Genomic DNA, 11749 nt, shown 5'->3' on the forward strand with positions numbered 1-11749 from the left:
AACTGAAAAAATAATCAACAGATTAATCGCTTTGCAAAAATAATCGTTAGTTGCAGCTCTCGTATCTTAAGTTGTCTTCTATTTGAAGTTACATACAAGCCAGTCGTTCACTCCTACCCTCTTTAGGAAATGTTTCTAAGCTGGTTTAAAAGTCTGCTTTTATGTCTTACAATTAATTGTTCTACCCTACATTTTTTGGATGACGCTTCATAATCTGTCATATTTCATAAGCGTCAACTGGACCAAAGATGGTTCAGTACCACTGTCAATATGCAGTGATTTAATACTTAGTTAGTTAAGGGATAAAAAAGCAAGGCTGTGGTATATGGAGGTACAACTGGCAAAGAGGTGAATTAACATGGAGCCACTAAATAACGTTTCCATCGGAGCATAGACACGCACCTTGTTGTCATAAGTAACGCTGCCATCAGGGGTGGTGGCAGTGATCTCAGGTGTGGAAGCCCTCAGGTGTCCTGGTGACATAATGCTAGGTTTGGCCACGCCCAGACACAGGATCAAGTAATTCCGCCACAATGAAATGTAGCTGTCGCTGGAGGCTGCGGTGCTGGTCTTCTTTGCATTAACCGGACTGCTGCAGAAAGAAACACAGAGAGAAAAATGTAGATCCTACTCAGCTTTCGGCGTGGAGCGTAATATGGATTGGCTGTCGTACTTGGGGTCAACTAGTGGCAGGAGCAGCTGTAGCCGTGTGAAAACGTAGGGCCAGGCGTATCCCAGTGCGGTGGAGCAGTGTTTGGGCAGATGCTCCTGTCGCAGGAAGATGTGCAGACAGAGCACCCACGGGTCCTTCACACACTGTGCGAAGATCCAGACATAGCTGGGGCTCTTCACGTCGTAGGAACTGCTCACCAGCCGAGCCGACCACTCCACGAGCCACTGGAGGTCAACGTGGTGACTGAGCGGCAATGACTTGGAAGAAAAAAGGGGGGATTTAAAGAACACATTCTAAGAAAATGTTGTCCTGGGTCATGAAGGGCAGCTTTAATCAACACTCACCGAGTCAGAGTGAGCCACGTGAACAAAGCTGTTCAATACAGCTGGGCTCAGCTGGTCCATGACCTCCACCATGGGTTTGTCATCATCCTGTAGGTGACAGTCATACAATCAGCATCACATGTGAGATTTTTGCTAATATCAAAACTGATCATTTAAATATCGCCCAAATAGTTACTGATTTTGATAATATTCTGCACATATAAACAACTAGTCTTTGTATTTATGAAATTTCATATATAAAACATTTAAAAACAACAGAAGCCTCAACCTTTGTTCTCTAAAGATTCCAGCTTTATTTTATTTTTACCTCAGCATGTCCCAGAGCTGTAAACAGGCAGCGTATTTCTCTTAAAACGCCAACAGCGAGCTTCCTCGTGCTGATCTGACACGAGCAGAGGAGCAGCAGAGCCAGACCCTCCACCGCATGGAGCACCGAGCAATGAGGGCTGCGCTCTGGGAGTCTGGGGCTGGTCTGAAGGAAAGAAGGAGCAAGGATCAGAGAGAGTCTTATACTGCTTTACACATTAAACTGTATATGGATGTGAATGGAACTCCTCCTCCTTTGTTCCGAACACCACAATGACATGTTTTATGGAGAAAACTCACATTTCAAAGAAAAAAAAAACACACTTGCATAAACAAGTTCCTTGATTTTTAGGAAATTAAGCATCCAGTTGTTTTTTATTGATACTTACATCAGCTCCTCCTCGCATCTTCCCCTGAAGCTGCAGAGCTAACCTCCACTGTGTGAGCAGCTGCAGGAGGAGCTTGACAGATGCATCTTGCAGACCCTGATGGGTGTCTTGGACCTAACAAACAGAAAGAGGACTTTTTAGACCTCCATAATACTTGTAATATGGCATGGCACAAAGCCTGTTACAATAAAACAATGAACTGCATGATAGAAATAATCATATAATACATTTAAAGAGCTAAATAATTAAGTTTTGCAAAAGCTCCAGTAAATGAGTTCACTAAACTCAAATGTTCATAATTATGAGGGTTGAACATGTTAAATATTTGTTTTACTAGAATCAGCCCTAAACAACCAGTGGATATACAGTATTTGACAGGTGATGCTCTTCTTTGCTGCAGGATTCAAACTGTTTTGTTCCCCCTTAACAAACCTCTACTTGTGACTAAATAAAAAAAAGTTAAAGAATATATTATAATAATCTGCTTCAATGAGATTTATTTAAAATATTTAAGATTTTTAAAGATTTAAATGTGGGATTTTAAGTGATTTTTAAACTTAGATTCTGTCCCCACATTTTTACTTTGGTAAGTCATAAATGTTGCCAGTAAGGAACATAATAATGATAAATAATAAACTTCTTCTAACATAATAAGCCAGATTTTAAGTGCAGGTTGATTTAGTTTCTGCTTTACCTCACGTAAAAGGAAATGAGTGTAACCAAACAGAACATCTTCCCGCCAGTCAGAGAAATCCAGTAACAGGCTCTGCAGAGAGTTCTGAGAAATGAGACGCAGTTCATCGTCCATATGCACCGTAAGTCTGAGACAAAAGAAAAGAACAACATTTTAATGTGTATTTAGAGAATTATTTACAAAGATTTAAAACTATTTTAAATAGAAGCAGGTGAAATGTTACCGAGAAAGTAGGTCAATGAGTTCTGGTTTGGACATGCTGTCAGGAAGGATACGAGGAATGGCCGCCACGCATGTCCTAAACAGGTCGATTTTAGGCTTTCTCTCGCCGCTAACCAGGATAGATTTACACATTAGGTACCAATAACTCTTCTTAAATAAAGGTTGATTATTCTGAAGCGTTATAGTTCAGAAACATACGTGATCATGTCCTCTGGCTCTTTGTTGAGCATCTGGACACTGGTGAGCATCATGCAACGACCAACCTCCTTGTCCAGGTGTCTGAGGATGTTGTCCAGAGATTTCCGCACCTGAGAGTAGTACAGAGACATCCCTGCAGCGAGCAGACAAAGACAAATCATAATGGTGTTAACACCCCCATTAAAGCAGAGTAAAACCTTGCTGACAGAATCAGACCTATTAGCTTGGCTTCCTCCTCAGTGAGTGTTTTGCTGAGGTAGGTTTTCTTCTTCTTTAAGGAGTTCCCAGAGGGCAGAGTTGCTCCTGTGTTTGGCATCGGGGGCTCTCCGTCCTTCTGCTGCAGAGCGTCTGCTATGACCAGGAACGCACGCAGACCGATGTTCATACGCTGCAGGAAACATCACATAAAGAAATAATTACCATATAATTACCATACTACTTTATGCAGCTTTATATATTGTTTATTTCTGTAAAACCTGCTTCGATCATTTAAAACAAATGGCAGGATAGCAACTAAATCAGCTAATAAGAACCTTTTTCTAAACTCTGAGAGGAAAACGGTCTGAAGTCAGATGCAAGGTTCCAACAGAGAACATATTGTTCTGGACCTATTTCAATAACATCTAGGAGGCCAGAGGAGATACACTGTTGGACTGCTGTGTGCTAGAGTTCAAATGCATAAACACTTGTTTCTGCTCTCCTTACCTCTGGGTTCAGACTGAAGGCTTTGGCAGGTTTCCCAACACTCAAAAGGTCAAAAATGATCTCCTTCATGGCAAAATCCAGTCTCTCCTAAAAGGATGACAAAACATGCTGCTCTTACAGAGGAAACCTTCTGTAAACACACAACAGCTCCAAAGGCAATATTTCACCCTAAATGTGCCTATACTGTAGATGACTTTAAATGGTTTAAAGAAACATGTGGCTGAATCTAATTTAGGACCTTTTATTAAAAAAATTCAAGACAGTAAGTTTTTAGGAACCCATAGAAAGCACGTAAGTATCTATGGAAAGAGTTCAAACATCCATGGAATACGGACAACTGCATAAGCAGCTCAAATTACATTTATCAAACTAAAAACACAGTGACTTCTGAGAACTTTCACATTTCATAAAATGCATCTAAAAATTGATAATTACTTACCCTAAAAAATATTTTCCCTTCAATTGTCAGAGAATCATTTTATCATTTAGCAGTAAATATAAAAATCAGGTGCAGTTTTTAATGAATAATAGTGACTTAGTGAAATCAGGCGTTCAACTAGTTTGGGAAGATAATTTACACACCTGAGCAATAAACTGGATAATCTTGACAAAAATATTGAGAGGCATGTCCCTTGGTACGACACTACGGCTCCCTTTAGGAAACAATGTAGAGGTGATGGACGTCAGACGGCTAAAAGACAAAGAAAAACAATTAGTGAGAGCATATTTATATACGCTGCTTTTAAATTATGAAATATTCTCTTCTTAACAAGATTGTGAAAAAAAGAAAATAAACAGGAGAAAGGGGTCAAAACAGAAGGAAGACCAGACAATAGATTAATCTATGGCCTGATAATAACAACAAAGCTATGTAAAGTTTAAACTGCAGTAAGCGGAGTGCAAAGCAAGTGTGTCTATAGTTAACTGTTACCTCTGTGTTGCAGTGTTGCTCTCACACTTTATCCGGATCATGTAGACCCACAGCAAGCGGTACAGAGACTCTAGCGCCACACGGGCCATTTTGGGGTCTCTATTCTGCATTGACACACATAGAGAAAGAAAAAAAAGAACAAATAAACCCTTTCAGGTCTTTTTTAAACCCCCGTACAGATGGTAACTAATGCTATGCTCAACATATCGTGACTTCTCATATCTTACAGAGAGGTCATGAACTTAAACAGACATTTTTGCACAACAACAAATCAATCACTTGCTTGTTAGTTGGTGATGTTTGGCCTGAGGAAAAACATACTGATTCTCCAGATGAAAGACAGCAAGCTGGTGCTGTTGTGAAATTTAGGTGTGTTAAATGTGTGCTTTTATTGTTTTTATTTCAAAGGCAGAAATTGAGCAAGCGTTCCTCATATTTTAAGTACCACTACAGTAATTGCAAAACTGAAACAGAATTAGAGACGTGTGAAAGTAACCTCGAACAGAATTAGCATGGAATTAGCTTTATTCATCCTCCTTTAATAGGAGTCTACTGTCTTCTTTCTGGCCAATATTTATGAAAGATCATGGTGGTTGTCAAGGTGACAGATCCTTTAACTTAAGTTGGCTATCCTCTGTGGCTTTTTATGTGTATGTTGTTGGTTTAAGGTTGTCCCATGCTCTCTTTAGTTGTTGATAAGTGAATGAACTTTATATGTTTACTCACCTATCTGACTCCTGAAGATGATTCGTTGCACTGGATTTTATTTAAGGGTTTGATTAATTGGCTTAAACAACACAGGCTTATTTTTAAGAACAAAATTAAACCAACAAAATAATTTTCCTTCCAGTTTTAAAATATGCACTACCTTGTGTTGGTCTCTCAAAAACAAACTCAAAGTTTGAGGACAGAATGCGACTAATTGAGGAATATTTCAAGGGTTTAAAATGCTTAATAAGTCACTGTATTATAGATAAATTAATTTGAATGATGCAGACAGAAAACCGACCTTGAGGTTTGAGAGGCAGTTGTTCAAGAAAATATGCCAGCGGCTGAGGAAGAACTGCTTCTGACTGACGCACAGCAGGCATGTCACCAGCGGATACAGAGCCTGGAATGGGGAGAGACGTCACAACATTAATGTATAAAATGACTTTTGGATTGCACTGCTTTTGTAAATTCAAAACTCTTCAACATTTTAAAATCTTAATGGTCTTATTGTTTAATTGTAATTTTGTTCTAAAAGCCACCTATGGGCTGGTGTTGTTGGTTTCCAGTGTTTATGTGATGTCCATATCAAATAAGGAAACAAAAATAAATGAACAAGTGAGATGGCTTAAGAAAAGTTTTCTCTATTAATTACGCAGCTGGTTACTTTAAAAGTTGAATCTTCTACATGAATATCCCAAGAGTAAAATGAAAAATCTAAATCTTCTTGTCCTAAAGCGGCAGTAAAACCAAAATTAACAAAAAGAAATCATAAACTTGCTGTTCTTTACCTATCATTAAATGCAGACGGTATTAATGTTCTTCAAAATGAACAACGTCCAGCTATATATCTATTTTAATCCAGATGAACCCTCCTTTTGACTCTTTTTGTAAATTTGACATTCAAAGTTCATCTTCTGCCTGTCACTACTTATCACTCAGAGTATTTGTTTTCCTCTGGTCCATTTCAATAGCTCTTCTCATGTTGCTGCTCAGGCATGTAAAAGTATAACAATTAGAGAAATGAACCACATAACCGTCGTGTTTGGCGTGCTTGTCCGTTCTGCTATCTGACAATGCAGGTTATTGTTAGTGGGTGTGAAAACAGTGAGATGCTCATTAAGAAAAAATTGCAAAACAAAACTGCTGTTTAGAAATGGGAGTGTAGAAGCCAGACTGAATGTGTTGTTTGGAGTATTTGGAGAATCTGTTGAAAGTAACTTGCATACTGGAAGGGTGGCATATCTGCAGGCCAGACAGGATGGGTGTCTGCTTCAGCAGAACAAGGAACCCAGATAGATATCCAACATAGCACATCGGCAGCAAACAACAATAACAATAGACAGCAGCTCTGAGACGCTGCTGGTTAGCAGTTACTCACCTGTGGGGGGTAAAATCCACTGCTTGTTTAAAAATAACTTTTTACTGCAGCTTTAAACATCAGAAACGACTTTAACATTTTATTTCTTAACCTACTGCCAAAGATAAGATTTACATTATTAAATGCCAAAATCCTTTTATGAAATAATTTTTGTTAAATCGTGATCATGCGTTTTTCAACATTTTATCTGAAGCCATTAAATGTGGGGAGAAACTCTCTGTTTTTGATAAATGAAGTCATTTGTTGCTCTTTTAATGACGTATCTGATCGTTTTCTCATCAGCTGCACAAGACAGATACTGATTCAATGGTTACAAAACACATAATTTTCTTCTTTGGTATAAATAAATCTTTGGCAAGACTATACATTTCCCAAATCCATATAAATCAAGCAATCAAAAAAAGGCAGGACGTATGAAATTTAAATAAAGAAAAGCGCTTTAGAGGAGGGTGCAGGAACTACATACACGGTAAACTAATTAGCAAAAATATTTCTCTGATCCGTTTTGGTCATTTTTATATTTAACTATCTATGATCTGATCAGAAGTTTGGCACCCAATAAATATGAGCTTTCTAATCGCAAACACCTGAACATGCTTCCTGAGTTACGAATACTATATAAAGACTATATATCTACAAATGTGTCATGAAATTATCAATATATATATATATACACCAGGTATTTACTGTATCCAATCTACTTTTAGTATTGAGGTGTTTTGAAAATGAATAAAAAAAGCAAAACATTTGTAAGAAGCTTTTAGAAATCAAAAGGTATTTTTTATTGAGGCACTGATAGATGACAACAGATTAACAGGGAGCTGAAAGTCTTAATGTAAAGTTGCCCTAATTTTTCTGTGATAAGTCAAATTCTAGCTGGAATTTAATAATGATTGTAATCTTGAGGGTAAGGAGGGATACACACAGGTACAGATGTTAATGATAGCTAAATATTTATGCTAAGATAGTTCAGAATGTCTCCTTTTTCTACTGAAATGTCAGTGAAATCCTGTTGAGCTGTAGAGCAGCACATTATTTACTTTCAAACACAACGTGTGACATCACTGCTCTTTTTATCTATCTGAACTTTTCTATCCAATCTCGAGCTCTTCGATCAGGTCTTCTAAAAGTTCCTAAGGCTAAAAAGGAACTCTAGGGAAGCATCCTTTTTCCTTTCATGATCCATCTTTGTGGAACAATCGTTCTCTAGACATTCAGCAGTTTTGTTCTGTGGAGGCTTTTAAAGCAAAGCTAAACACCCACATGTTCACCTGCTGCCTAACTTAATGTTTAAACTTTGTATTGCTTTAATATTCCTGTTTCCTCTTGTTTTTTTCACCTACTGTCCACCACTTTGTTTAAAAGCACCAAAGGTTATTATTATCACCTCTAGTCTGAGGATATTTATTTTTAAGTAGTTTAGTGTTCTTAGGGCCCATTTGTAGTCACAATAAATGACTGAATGTAACATAAAGCAATTCAGATCTTTTTCCAAATGTTTTCTTTTACTAAGTTGAATATCTATCTTGTGAAACTTCTGAAAATCTAACAAAATGGTTTATCTATGTGAAGGGAAGAGGAAACGAGTTTATGTGCTATAATCTATTGTTTAAAACAGTAAGGGTGCATTCACACCAGAAAGGTCCATGGTTCACTTGTTTAGTCTGAAACAAAAGCAGACTTGATGTTTTTCATTGGGTCCGGTTCATATTCAAATTGATATTTTTGCAAGTAGACTATAAGTCACAACAAAGCCATGCATGTGATGATCACTGCTCCCATTGGTCAGAAATGTCTACGGCAGGACAAAACAAAGACCCGGAAATGGAGGAAAACTACTATGCAGAGCCTCTCTTTTGCATATTTATGCTGTTTTTTTCCGCTGCAAAAACATTAAGAGTTTGAAGAGCAGCTCTGACAATGTAGATTTTGAGACTTTTTATTTGTAATTGTGTAATGGTATAGGAAAATGCATCCTTTCAAACCAAACAAGATCCACTGTTTGCTGGCAGCAGTGTTGCTAGGCAACAGACAGTGAAACAGCTATGATATATGATCTCTTTGGCTTGTTAAGTCCAAAGAGACGTAAGATTTCATCATTTGGGTCGGACCAAGGCTGGTTTGTATTCATACCTGAAGCAAACAGGAGAGTCTGTATGGAAGCGGACCAAGACCACCTGAAAAAGTGTGTCTAGGTCCAGTTTTTTTGGTCTGGAGCAGAGCTTGCTGGACAGTATTTAAATCAGCAATACAGGCTTAGACCAAGGTGGGGAAACAAAGTGAGAATCTGCCCTATAATAGATGTTTTAAGTCTTTTCAGCTCTTTTTTGAGATCTCTAAGGATACCTCTGTCCCTTGGCTCGGAGAGCTCTGTAACTTTGGGTTGTTTTATTTGCAATTTTTCTTTTCCTTTTCATTTAAACAATTTATTTAAAAGACAGTAAAGAGTAGAATATTTCAATTTGATGCAAACTCCTTATGGTAAAACCAATCTGATAAAAGCAGGTAAGAGCTCAACGAAACTAATTAGGAAAATATGGTTTTACTAGTATTGTAGTGCCTCCAACAGTTCGCTACATGCTGTAGTTTAATAAAGCCAATCTGGCTCCGAAAGCTAGTTTTCCCTGCAGTATAGAGCAATTCTTTAACCTTTCATCCCGTCCATCACTGAGTGATAAAAGTCCACATGTTAGAGAGCTACAGTAAGTGCTCTCAGCAACTGTTGGTAATGGAGAAGAGATGAAGAGCGATGAAACATAATATGGTCAGAAACCTACCAGAGAGTGCTTCTTCCTGGAGGACAGGTCCAGAGTGGTATCGTATAAACTCTCCACAAAATTTCGTAAACATGGAACATTCACCTCGTTCTTTACAGTCTGGTGGGAAAAAAAAAATGCAGATTTCTTTTTAGAAAATAAAAGGTCATATTTCTTTACATTATCTTGGTACTATGACGTAATGAACTGTGTATTTTTATTGAATATCAACAACAAAAGTATCAGATTTTCAACATTTAGTTTTTTCTAAATTTTTAGCACCTTTTGTCTTATTATAAAGGAAAAAAACCCTGCAGTCAAATTGGGACTTCATGTGTAACTGAACTGCTCAGCAAAGAGCACTTACAGCAGCAACAGGTACAAGTATTTCCACAAAGAGTCCAGCTAATGAGTGCTTGATGTCTTTATCCTTCACTTCCAGGAAATACTGTGCACACTCCTGCAGACAGCAAGAGAGAACCAGGATCAGCGATCGAAACACATGTTTACGCAAGGTCATCAGTTCAAATCTCTGCTCCATTATGAAGGGAGGAAATTACAACCACATTTCTCAATTGCTATAAAAAAACAGGTCAGACACCCAACCCCTGATTACTGCAACCACCTCTCTGATAGCTTAAGCCAGCTACCAGATGTCAGTGGATTCAAAGTAAGATTGCATCTGGTAAATAACAAAGTTAGGGAATGGTTTCTATGCAGCCTACCTGCATGAACTGGAAAGAAGCCTCAAAGTCCTCCACTGGGTACATTTTGATGCGGAAAAATTTGAGCCCCATAATGAGGCTGATTGTGGACTGAATGACGTACGGGCTCTGCTCCTTTTGTCTCAGCTCCTTGAGCTCAGAGATGAACTTCTTCCTCACTGCTGGGAACCTGACGAGGGAAATGGTGACCAGATGTGAACAACTGTTCTACCCGGTGGGGTTTCAATGTACTCTGCTTTTTCTAAATGGGGCTTTAGTTACTGGAATTATTACAAAAAAAACAAGCAAAAATGGTTTATTTATGGACATCTCTCTGCATGTAAATTCTATGATCAGTGGAGGCTCAGTGTGTGTTTGTGTATTTACACATGATCCTGATGTATTCAACCAGCAGGCCTAAATTTAGAAAGGCATCTGGAGGGGTGATGTAGAGGGAAAGAGCATGTGCTCTCCTCACATACCCTCAGATGTCTCAAAGCTGTGGTGTCTAAACCAAGGAGGAAAACCTACTGACCGGAATCGGTCGGTCTCTACCAAACAAATTTTAAAAAATATTGTGTAGGAACCCAAAAAATAACAGGAGCTTTTCTTTTCTTGTATGAAGTGAGAACAATGAAGGTGCACTCTAGTTCCAGACTGGTTCCACCAGAACCCGACTAAGAAAAAATGAAGGCCCATCACTGCTATCTGTGTTCTGTTGGGAAAATGGATGCTGCCATGTTGATCTTTTGGCCGTTTTCCACTTCAATCCGTTTCCAAATTTTCCAAGTTTCCCATATTTACTGGACAGGGATGTTTTTCGCACTAAAGTTCCTTTATATGTAGTTCCTGTATTCTTGTAATTGTGACGCATTTCTCTGTTTACTTACTTGATATTAAAGTGTTGACTTTTAAACTGCTGATCTTGTTAAACAGTGTGTGTTTTGTGTCTAGTGGCAGTTATTGAGCTGTTTTGGCAAAGACATGAATGTAATCTTTGACAAAATGGAATCTCTCATCACAGACATTACACAGCGAGGGGGCCGTCGTCTAGAGTGTCATTATAATCCATGAGTGCATAAACACATACAGACACAGATAAACAGAGTGCAGCATATGAATGTCAATTTTTTTCACTTTTGCTAAATAAATAGCAAAGTATAAGGCAGAAATCAACATGACTAAGCAGCACATCTACGACAAAAACAGTGAAATCCCGTACCTTGACTGAGCAACGACACCCACTACTTCTGCATAGAGATCAGCCACTATGTGCATGTTACCAGTGTTCGGCCCCAGATACCTAAATAAAACCAAAAAAAAAGGGAAAAAAAAGCCACAATTATCATCATTATTGGTGAATTGTCGGCCTGTGAATACAACAAACATAAGACTGAAAGCCAGTGTTTCTTAATCGGTGCACTTACCCTTCCTTATATTTGAAGTGCTTGAAGGCAAGGTTGACAACCTCTTGGATAAGACCATCCAACAGAGGATGGAGAGGGATCTGGATTTAGGAAATCACAGAAATCTATTGATACATTTTAAATGTTGATGGCCTATTTATGGAGCACAACAATCGGAAAAAAAAAATATTGAAATGATAAGAAAAAGAAAATACTATAATTTGCAAGAAAATGAAATTAACGTTTATGTTTTGTATCACAAATTAAATCAGATTACAGTGAATCAGATTAAATGGAAAAGTCATAAAAAACAAATAAAAAGCAAAAAAAAA

General features: G+C 38.0%; 1 protein-coding gene across 12 annotated transcripts in view; it reads right to left on the reverse strand.

Moving 5' to 3' along the window:
• Window positions 1-11749, reverse strand: part of fry (FRY microtubule binding protein) — a 71823-nt gene that overhangs the window by 23928 nt on the left and 36146 nt on the right. For 10 of the 12 annotated variants that reach the window (XM_015380092.1, XM_015380085.1, XM_015380089.1 and 7 more), the window contains exons 6-23: window positions 11439-11518; window positions 11234-11314; window positions 10033-10201; window positions 9675-9767; window positions 9329-9427; window positions 5472-5573; window positions 4463-4566; window positions 4114-4222; window positions 3532-3618; window positions 3043-3214; window positions 2827-2959; window positions 2630-2737; window positions 2407-2533; window positions 1713-1826; window positions 1325-1489; window positions 1018-1104; window positions 674-930; window positions 403-592 (exon numbers count right to left, since the gene is read on the reverse strand). In XM_015380092.1, coding sequence (XP_015235578.1) covers window positions 403-592; window positions 674-930; window positions 1018-1104; window positions 1325-1489; window positions 1713-1826; window positions 2407-2533; window positions 2630-2737; window positions 2827-2959; window positions 3043-3214; window positions 3532-3618; window positions 4114-4222; window positions 4463-4566; window positions 5472-5573; window positions 9329-9427; window positions 9675-9767; window positions 10033-10201; window positions 11234-11314; window positions 11439-11518 — 2277 coding nt within the window. The remainder of the gene's footprint in view (window positions 1-402; window positions 593-673; window positions 931-1017; window positions 1105-1324; window positions 1490-1712; window positions 1827-2406; window positions 2534-2629; window positions 2738-2826; window positions 2960-3042; window positions 3215-3531; window positions 3619-4113; window positions 4223-4462; window positions 4567-5471; window positions 5574-9328; window positions 9428-9674; window positions 9768-10032; window positions 10202-11233; window positions 11315-11438; window positions 11519-11749) is intronic. The other 2 variants (XM_015380095.1, XM_015380084.1) reach the window with 1 other exon arrangement.

Source organism: Cyprinodon variegatus, unplaced genomic scaffold (assembly GCF_000732505.1).
Source record: "Cyprinodon variegatus isolate N-32 unplaced genomic scaffold, C_variegatus-1.0 Scaffold207, whole genome shotgun sequence".
Taxonomy (NCBI): Eukaryota; Metazoa; Chordata; class Actinopteri; order Cyprinodontiformes; family Cyprinodontidae; genus Cyprinodon; species Cyprinodon variegatus.